At 55.1% G+C, this 9,665-nt stretch overlaps 1 protein-coding gene across 1 annotated transcript in view; it reads left to right on the top strand.

The window, feature by feature from the left end:
* The first annotated feature begins 4,097 nt into the window (after positions 1 to 4,097).
* Positions 4,098 to 9,665, top strand: part of LHFPL7 (LHFPL tetraspan subfamily member 7) — a 56,772-nt gene continuing 51,204 nt past the window's right edge. Inside the window, exon 1 of the mRNA XM_058037398.1 lies at positions 4,098 to 4,385. Coding sequence (XP_057893381.1) covers positions 4,098 to 4,385 — 288 coding nt within the window. The remainder of the gene's footprint in view (positions 4,386 to 9,665) is intronic.

Below are 9,665 nucleotides of genomic sequence, written 5' to 3'. Positions count from 1 at the left end.
GCACGGGTGACCCGGGGACGCTGCGGCAGCTCGGGCGCGTCCCGAGGGCACGGGGACAGAGCCCCGAAAGGAGGGGACAGATCTCCGAAAGGGGGGGACAGATTCCCGAAAGCAGGGGATGACGGGCAGGCGCCGTGCAGGGCCGTGAGAGCCGAGGCGTCCTGGAGAGAGACCTCAGGGACGTGTCCCCAAATGTCCCCGTCAGCCCTGGGGGCCGCACAGAGGGGCAGACAGACAGACGGACACACGGAGAGCCCCGCCCGGGGTGTGAGGGCTCTGCAGAGCCGGCCCCAGTCCTGTAACTCTGTGGGCTCTCTCTGCGGGACACGCGGGGCCGCGGCCGGTGCCGGAATGCGGCGGCTCCCTCATCCCACGGCGGCTCCCTCATCCCTCGGCTGCTCCTTCCCTCATCCCACGGCAGTCCGAGTCCAGCACAGCCAGAAATCCCTGCCGGGCCGCTCTCCACCTGCGGAATCGCTGTCCCATAAGTCAGTTCCGTCTGCGCCCCGAATCCTGCCACAAAAATCCTCTTAATCATCCTCCCGAGGCAAATCCGCTCTTCCCTCACCTGCCAGGGACGTTTGTCACCGTCACACGGCGCTTAGGTTGATGTCCGAGGAGACACTCCTCAGGTTGAGCTCTGAGGAGATCTCTGCTCTAAAAACTTTACGAACACTTTGTAAAGACTGTGATTATAAATTCTGGTTTGTGAGTGTGTGAGAAACTGAGGCACGGAGCCAGAGGGCAGCTCTGCCATGGCCGTGTCACCCCGGATCGATGCAGTGTCACCCTGTGCCGTGTAACTGTCCTGCCCTTGCTGCCCGAGCCGTGCCAAAGTGATGTGATTAATAATCATTGCCTGAGTTTCTGCGCCTCCTTTCATCCGAGCATTCCAAACCTCTTTACAAACACTCAGTAATTAAGACTCATAAATTGTAAATGGCATAAAAGGTACACGGGGATCTTCCAGGGCTGGGATGGAGCCGTCTCCTGGGCGGGATGGTGCCGCTGATCAACACCCTGTAGCATTTTCTCTTTTGATATTATTTTTGTTAACTGGTGCTCTTTGATACAGTTTTGTACACATGCCCAGAGGCTGGCTGAAGCATAATGAACTATTCTATATGGTTTCTGCATAATGAATAGAATTATTTAATTGGCACATAACCTCAGAGACTGCTAATAGACTAAAACATTCTGAAGATGAGTAAACTGGAAAGAATGGGATGACTCAGGGAACACTAAATTAACATATTCTGCCAAAACTTTGCACCCAGTCCTCTTGGGTTTCGGGGTCTACATGGGGGTTGAAGAAGGATGCAATGATTGACACAAGAGTTTGACATGAATTACCTTCCCTGGACCGACATTTTCTCTCATTTTTGGGAATCCAGAAGGGCTGAAGCTCCAAGCCAGAGCTGCTCCCTCAGCCTTGGACCTGGATCTGAACTGGAAGTGTGAGTGACAGCAGGTGCTGGAGCATTTAACAGAACATGACAGTTTAATTATCTGAGCAATCAGTTAAATATGACTTCAGGACATGGGTTGGCCAATGTCAGAAAGCTGAGGGACTCCTCCCTCAATGAAAATATTTAAATTAAAATAAAAAAAAAAAAGGCTGTCTCAGTGCTTGGTTTTTTTCCCCTCCACAGCTAGAAAAAAAAGTAAACTTTAATATCTGAAAAGATCTAAATGGAATAATCGTGTTTGGACAAATATAATAAAACAGAACAAGACTTTGTTGCCTTTGATAATTAATCACAGGGCACTGCTCTGCTCAGTTACAGCACAAAAACACAAATCTAACACACATTAGAGGTCATTCCCATGTCTCCCATCTTTGGGACAGTCCATTTATTCCCATGATGTTGGGATTCTCTCTCATATATAGAATTCTCACTATTTTGGGAACACAAATACCAAAAATTTTATGAGTAAGGACTTTACCAGCTGAGATCTTACTCTGGAGTAAATAATGTCCTAAACACATCAGGAGTCAAAGTTTCTGCCTTTGCACAGAAACTCACAGCACCTTCAATTAGAGACTTGTATTTTACTCCTAATTTTCTTTTTTTTTTCAATGGGAAAACAAGTGTCTGCATGCACACACAGAATTCCTGGCAGGTTTGGCTGCGGCTGACCTCAGTCCACGAACCTCATGGGAACGGGAGGGTTGGTACCTGTGCTGAGCATTTCAAAGCAGGGAATTCTCTCACGTCCCAGCCTGGTGAAAATTAACTGCTTTTATTAAAACACTGCAATTCCTCCCTGCTTCCTTCCACGGGGCACATTCCCAGGGAGGGAGGTTTGTTCAAGCAAGGGCTGAAGAGTCTCTGACTCCCAGTGGAGGTTTGAAGTGTAAAATGGGGTTAAAAGGTACAAAAAAGGTTCATTCCTAGCAGGAAGAGCTGCTTGGTGACCCGCAGGTGTGCTGGACAGAGCTCTGAAGCAGCACTGAGCAGCAAAAGCAGAAAATTTCCCTCTCCACGTCCTGAGCTCTTCCCGGCCCTGCGGTGGCTGCTCCTGCAGGGACGGAGCCTTTCCTGCAGGGCTGGAGCCGCTCAGGAATTGTTGTGGATCAGGGAAGGCAAAGGGGCTCGCTGGCACCTCCACCCTGCCCAGATGGCACCGCCAGCGCTCTCTGGGACTCACCTCAGATGACCTTCCTCCAATCCACAGTTCTTGCCATTCTGTGGCATCATAAATACTTGGAGAATAATGATTTATTTAACACCATCTTCTGTTTCTCCGTTCTTTTTCCCCCCACCTTTTGCTTTTCTAGATCCCTCAAGGAGTACAAGAAGTGATGCAGCACATGACAGCAGTCAGGTATTTCTCTGAGCCAGGGATATGGGGGGAAACCAAGGCTGAGTGTGATTTTGTCCCTCTAGAACTTTCCCGAGGTCCCAGGACGAGCAGCATTTCTAAAAGCAGGACACAGACACAGCCCATGGAGCCCAAAGGCTGCTTGAGGACAGAACCGCAGCGTTCCGGGGCTTTGCCCGTGCATTCACTCAGCTGCAGGAGCGGATTTGCCATCGCTGCCGCACCAGGAGAGGGTGCCAAGCCCCCGGCTTGTGCTGCTGGATCTGCACTTCCCACGACGCGGAGCCCTCTGCGCTTTAAACATCAACCAACGCGCCCTGGATCTAAAGGAAAAGCTCGTTTTTTAACCAAAAGCTGCCCAAATGTCTTTACCTGTTTCAGCCCTCTCGGCAGTAAGTGCCCGAAACCCGCCCGAGGACATTAGCGCAGGATAAAGACATTTTTTGCTACATTTTAAAAAGGATCTGGTTCTTTATGCGGCTGATGGACGTGGGACCGCTCGGGGGAACAGCTGAGCTCCTGGAGACCGAGAAAACCCGTAAGATCTGCGAGGCACAAACATAAAGCATCAATCCGTGCTGCGCCGTGAGGTTTAGTAGGAATAAAACCCGATCAATGAAGTTTTTAGAATGACTGTTATAAAAATCCATCTGCACTGGGAGGCGCAGCTTTTACACCTCAAACAAGCGCAGGCTCCCGGGCAGCCGCTGTGCCTCCAGCACCTTGGAGAAACCTGCGGGGTGAGAGGATAACACAGCCCGAGCCCCGAGCGGACCCCGAGCCCGAGCCCTCCCTGCACGGCGGGTTTCAATCTATACCTCGGGTTTCAATCTAAACCTCCCTGCCACGGCGGGTTTCAATCCCCCGCGAGGTGTCACCGCGGAATTCCCGCACCCGCGTTCCCCACGCGTGTCCCCGTCCGGGAGAGCTGCAGGAGCGGAGCGGCAGCATCGCCGTGTGCGGGCACGGAGGGAGGGTTAAAAGCACCGCCGGTAATCCACGGCAGGCACAGCCCGACCCTTTCGGGGCCGCGGCGCCGCCGGCAGCGGGCGGAGAATCGCCGCGACAGCGCGGGAGGGAGCGCGCAGGTGACCGCGCTCCCCGCCCCGGCTGCCCCGCCCGCCGCGGGTGTCGCAACCGCGCCCGTGCTCAGCCGCGCCCCGCGGGGGGGGCGGCGCAGGGAGCGCGCAGGGAGCGCGCAGGGAGCGCGCAGGGGCGCGGGCAGCGCTGCCGGCCCCGCGCCCGGCCCCGCCGGCCGCCCCGCGCCGCCGATGCTGTCGGTGCCGGTGCCGGTGGCGGGCGCGGGGGCGGCGCGGGGCGCGGGCTCCCTGCCCCGCCGGCGCACCATGTGCAGCGGCGTCGGCTGCTTCTGGGCGCTGCTCTCCGCCGGCCTCCTGGCCGCCTGCGCCGCCGCCTTCCTCTCGCCGGCCTGGCTGCTGCCGCCCGGCCGCGCCGCCGCCGGCTTCGGCTTGCTCTGGCGCTGCGCGGGGCCGCCCCGCGGCTGCCACGGCTCCGCCGGCCCCGGCGGCTTCGGAGACATCCCCTCCGGTTCCTGGCAGGTGAGCGCCTCCCCGCCGCGGCACCCCCACCGCCTCCCCCGGGCTCCCGGGAATCCCCCGGCAGCTCCCCGACATCCCGGCTGCCCTTCCCTGCACTCCCCGGCAGCTCCCGTCACCTCCCCGGCATCCCCCGTGTCTGCTTCTGGCTCTCCGGCATCCCTCATCCCCTCCCCGGCATCCCCCCCTTCCCTGCTTTCGGCTCCCCGGCGTCACCCCATCACCTCCTGGCCTCCCCCCAGACTCTCCGCTATCTCTCTGTCCTCCTCACGTCCCTAAGGTCCTCCTGTCATAACCCCAGTTTCCCTTGTCCTGTCTTCCAGAGCTGCTCCAGCATCCCTATCCTGCCCGGATCATCGCAGGCATCCCCTGCATCCCCCTCGAGCATCCTCTGCTCTCTCCGGCATCCCTTCCCTCCTCTGCATCCCACCCGATGCCTCCGAGCATCTCCTCAGCCCCCCTTGGGTGTCCCGGGATCCCTGTGGGGTCTCATCCCTCTCTGGGATGCCCCGGGGCTGACCCGGCCACCCCGCCCTGCCGGAGCCCCAGATCCCCCGCCCGGGCCGGCTCCAGGGGCGTGCGGGAGGGACTCGGGGAAGCTGCAGAGGTTTCTGTGCCTCCCAGCGGGGCTGAGCATCGCTCCCGGCTGAGTTTGCTGTGCAGGAGGGAGCGGGGAGGTGCTGAAACTGCTGCTATGGGACACGTGGATGCAGAAATCGAGCGGGATGTGGGGGATCGTGGCTGTCCCCCTGCCCGGCCACCCGGGCGATGCCCGTGCCAGGTTTTGGGAAGGCAGGAGGCCCAGACGCCCCATGGGGCTGCTGTGGTGTCCCGGGGTGACAAAGAGCCGCCGGTCACACTGGGTGTGTGCAGGGAGCGCACAAAGCCCGGGCCCGGCATCCCAGCGCCCGCTTGGCCCCGTCCTTCCTCCTTCCTCTCCCTCCGTCCTTACCCCGGGGCTGTGAGTGTGAAATCCCCGCCTCTGCTCGGAACACACGAGCCTGGCCCCGCTCCAGGTCACGCTGTGGCAGGGTCCCCAAGCCGGGGCAGCATCCCCGGAGCTCGGGGCTGTGCCGGGCACAAAGAGGGGCTGTCACCAGCTGGATTTCTCAGCCTGCCATGGAGCTGCGCTGTTATCTCTGCCAGGACACCAGGGCTGCGTGTGATTGCTTAAATCCCATCGCGATCCTTAAAATTGGCATTAGAGACAAATATTGTGAATTGCAAAGAAAAGAACCAGCTGTATAAACTCCTAACTATTTATATAAAAAGGTGCAAAAATGCTCTTGTTTCCATGGGCTGGCCTTTGTTCAGATGTTTTTGCAAATGTGATGCAGATAAACAATTCCAAGTAATAACAAACTTTAAAGATAAGAAGGAAACTCAGCAGTGACTCATTTGAACAAGCCTCAGCCTCTGAAAACACTGAGATCCAGAATATAAAACACTGAGATCCAGAACGTGATGTAGCACGAAGTCTCTGAGTTCCTGAGCTTGGGCTGAGGGAGAGATGAATAATCACAGCACCGAGGGCAGTTTGCAGGGCATTTCGGTGACATGTTCGTGTCACCTCTGTTAAAACCACCCAAATAATTAATGAACAACAGCCAGTGCAGACTCTTGCAGAGGAGAGTGCTCCCTCACCAGCTTTCTGCCGTGAGGAGGGGGAGAATACCTGTTGTGATGGTTATTTGATGGGCTGGAATGCAATAAAATAGTCCTGACAGCTTTGCTGAGGCAGGCGACAGCTTTGGCTTTCCTGCATGAGCAGCCCCGGAGCCCGCACGCCTCGGTGCTCAGCACGGCTCCGAACCCCGTCCACGAGTTCAAGCAGGAGATTTCTCTCCGTTCTGGAGAGATGGGGAAATCGTGGCGCTTTTTTCTTTGCTTTCAGGGCCCTGACGTTCATTTCCAACCTTTCCAGCGATCTGATGGGCAGCTCTCTCTTTAAATGAAAGCCGAACATGGAGAGGAATCTGAGAGCTCCTGAAAAGAGCCTGCAGCGTTTGCTCCAGTGGAGTTCGCTGCAGGAGGGTGGGAGCTGGGGCTGCCGGGGCCAGAGGGGCCAAAGCTGATGTGGGGCTTCTAGAGTGGAGCTGGTGGCACATCTGGGGATGCTGAGCACATCTGGGAGAATGCTGAGCACACCTGGGTGGATGCTGAGCCCACCTGGGGATGCTGAGCACACCTGGAGATGCTGAGCACACCTGGAGATGATACTGAGCATATCTGGGGTGCTGAGCTCACCTGGGAGGGTGCTGAGCACACCTGGAGATGCTGAGCATATCTGGGGATGATGCTGAGCATATCTGGGGTTGCTGAGCACATCTGGGGATGATACTGAGCATATCTGGGGGTGCTGAGCTCACCTGGGAGGGTGCTGAGCACATCTGGGTGGATGCTGAGCACACCTGGAGATGCTGAGCACATCTAGGGATGATACTGAGCATATCTGGGGATGATGCTGAGCATATCTGGGGATGCTGAGCTCACCTGGGAGGGTGCTGAGAGCACTGGGAGGATGCTGGGCACGCTGGGAGGATGCTGGGCACGCTGGGAGGATGCCCACCCGCAGCAGGGATGCCCATCCCCGGGGAACACGGGGTTTTTTGTCTCGCTGCCGTTCCGGTGTTTCCCCGCTCCCTTGTGCCGGTTTGTTCAAGGGTGGGGGAGTGCTCAGTCCTGCACTGATCGTTAATGCCAGTTGTGTGTGCACTTGGGGGATTATGTTAATCGTGCTACAAATGATGCTTTGAATCATGTCTGGAGGTTAATTAACATGCCTTTCTTCTCTTAAGAGGGCCTTCATGTCTGCTTGGAGTTGCTGGCTTTTTTCTTCTTCCTTTCATAATTACTTTGCAGCTCTCTAATATCATGGTACCTTTAATTTAACCCTGTCAGTGCTGCTGGGGCTTGGCACTGAGCTCAGCATCATGATGGTTGGAATATAATAAAATATCCCATAATATTGATGGGGTGGAATATAATAAAATATCCCTGGTGGCTGCAGATGTTGTGGACAGGCTGAGACCTTGCAGGAGCTGATGGAAACTGGAAAGGATTTGGCTGGAGCCAGAGAGGAGAAAGGATGGTGATGGTGATACTGCCCAATTTGTGAGTGAGGCCCTTAGGATCTGTTGTGGGATGACTTGGAGCTGTGAGGGCTGCAGAGCAACACCCCAAGGTGTGCACATACCCTGGGGAGAGGGGATTGCTTTTGGGAGGCCAAATAAAAAAAAAACAGGTGAATTTTTGAGCTCTGAGTGGTTTCATAGCCTCTCATGACTTCTCTTTTCTTTTTCCTGGTGCCAGATCACTGTGTACATGCAAAATAGTGCTTCATCCTCAGCTAATTTATTTTCTCCTTCAGTGGGAGCATTTGGCTCATGGGTTCCTGTCTCAGTGCTGCACTTCGGAAGCTGCTGCTGCCACATTTCAGATTTCTATTTTTATTTTTCCAGATAGTCTCCAATTATTTTCAGGCTTTGCCAAGCATGTAATCTAAAATAACAAAGAAGCTGATCAGCCCATGATATTCGGGTTAAAGCCACACGGGCCATTTGCCTATGGAGCCAGTGATGCCATGCTGGAGCAGAGCCCAGAATAACCTGCTCAGGATGGAGGGGGGCTTTGCCCAACCCCAGCAGTTCCTTGAGTGGGTTTTTCCTGGGCTTTAAAGCAGGACTTGAAAAGATTCAGCAAAGCTTAGTGAAAATGTACAATAAACCTGCTTACCCTTTGCATTAAATCTTCACTGCTGGTTTCTCACTGTGTCAGTTCAGCCCTGGGTCCCTGATGTCATCTGGGGTTTGCCCATTGGGGCCAGGTTTGCAGATCAGCAGCCCTGATGGGGTCCTCATGGAGATGGGAAGAAATCTGTCACTCTGTGGAAATCTGTCCCTCCTCTTCTAGCGCAGGCTCTGGAATTAGGGAGAGGTGCAGTGAGACCCCAGCAGGCACTCGGTGTGTGCTCCCCCTCAGGTAGAGTCTGCTCTGCCTCCAGAGTCCTGGATCAGGCCAGCACATTAACCTGGGATTATCAGGAAATCAACTTTTAGCTCCTCATCTTAAGAACTTCCCAAGAGAGCAGACTCTGCCTGCCTGCCCATTTGATTTTTAATTGCACTTACACAACCTTGGCCAGAGTTGTGAGCGCTGAGTGTAAGGAAATTTTGACATCACCACCTTCCTGCACATCACCCCAGAGCAGATTTATCTGCTTTCATCAGCCAGCCAGACTTTTCTGACCTACATCAACAGGACTGGTGGTGGGGGAGCCTGTAATTCCTGGGCTGTGGTCCCACATTTCAGTGCCCAAGTCACAAACCACCACTGGCACTCACCAACCTGGTCTCAGCTAAGCTGGGCAGGCCCAGCTTGAGGGTGGGCCCTGGGAGGTCAGGTTGATGGAAAATGCAGCCAGGCTGCTCTCAGGATGAGCTCTGTCCCTGCCCTCAGAGGTTCAGGGAAGCTGCTTGGCCACTCCTGGCAGGGATGGTCAGGTCACAGGGGTCACCTGCCCCCTCCTCAAAGGCAAATCCTGACCCTGCACTCGGGAAGGGCTCAGCAGAGCCACTCTGATGTTGCATTTCCCCTCTGCAGGGCCCAGAGCAGAGTGTGGCAGGGACATTCTGACAGAGGGACATTCCCTGCTGCTCCCGAGGCTGCAGATCCCGCTCTGCCCGGGCTCCTCCTCCGGGGGCATTCCCTGGCCAGGGCTGGGCTGCCAGCGCCAGGAAAGGGCCGATCCCAGGGAAGGATAATGACAGAGCGAGGGGAAGCTGGGCTGATCGGGTACCCAGCACCGTGCACTGCTTGCTGCCTAATTAAAATTTCATTAAGTTGGTTCGAATCCCTTGATGGAGGTCACAGGCACACCATTGATGTGCTAATGTCTTACTTTTCCCCTTTTTTTCTGTCTTTCACTACTATCCATCATCCTCTTAGATAAAGCAGTGCCATTAGGAACTGCTTTCCAGCATCCCCAGATGCAATGGCAGCGAAACAGAGACAGCCATAATTCATCAGATGTATTATCTGTCCCTTATTTTCTCTCTAATTAAAAAAATGCCTCTGCCCCCATTTGAATCAGTTTGGGCATTAACCCCTCTGGTGTTCTGTTGAACATGCTGGGAATTGGAAAAGTTGCCTGGAAGGCCAGGACTGGCTGAGCTTTGTTTTAGTGGAGGTGGTGCTGAATTTACTGCAAAAGCAGGATTGATTTTGCCACCTCTTCTCTTACAGTTGACTTTACAGTTTTTCTCTATCTCATCTGGGGTTTCT

This window comes from Melospiza georgiana, chromosome 19 (genome assembly GCF_028018845.1).
Source record: "Melospiza georgiana isolate bMelGeo1 chromosome 19, bMelGeo1.pri, whole genome shotgun sequence".
Classification (NCBI taxonomy): Eukaryota; Metazoa; Chordata; class Aves; order Passeriformes; family Passerellidae; genus Melospiza; species Melospiza georgiana.
This window is presented reverse-complemented; position numbering and strand designations above follow the sequence as displayed.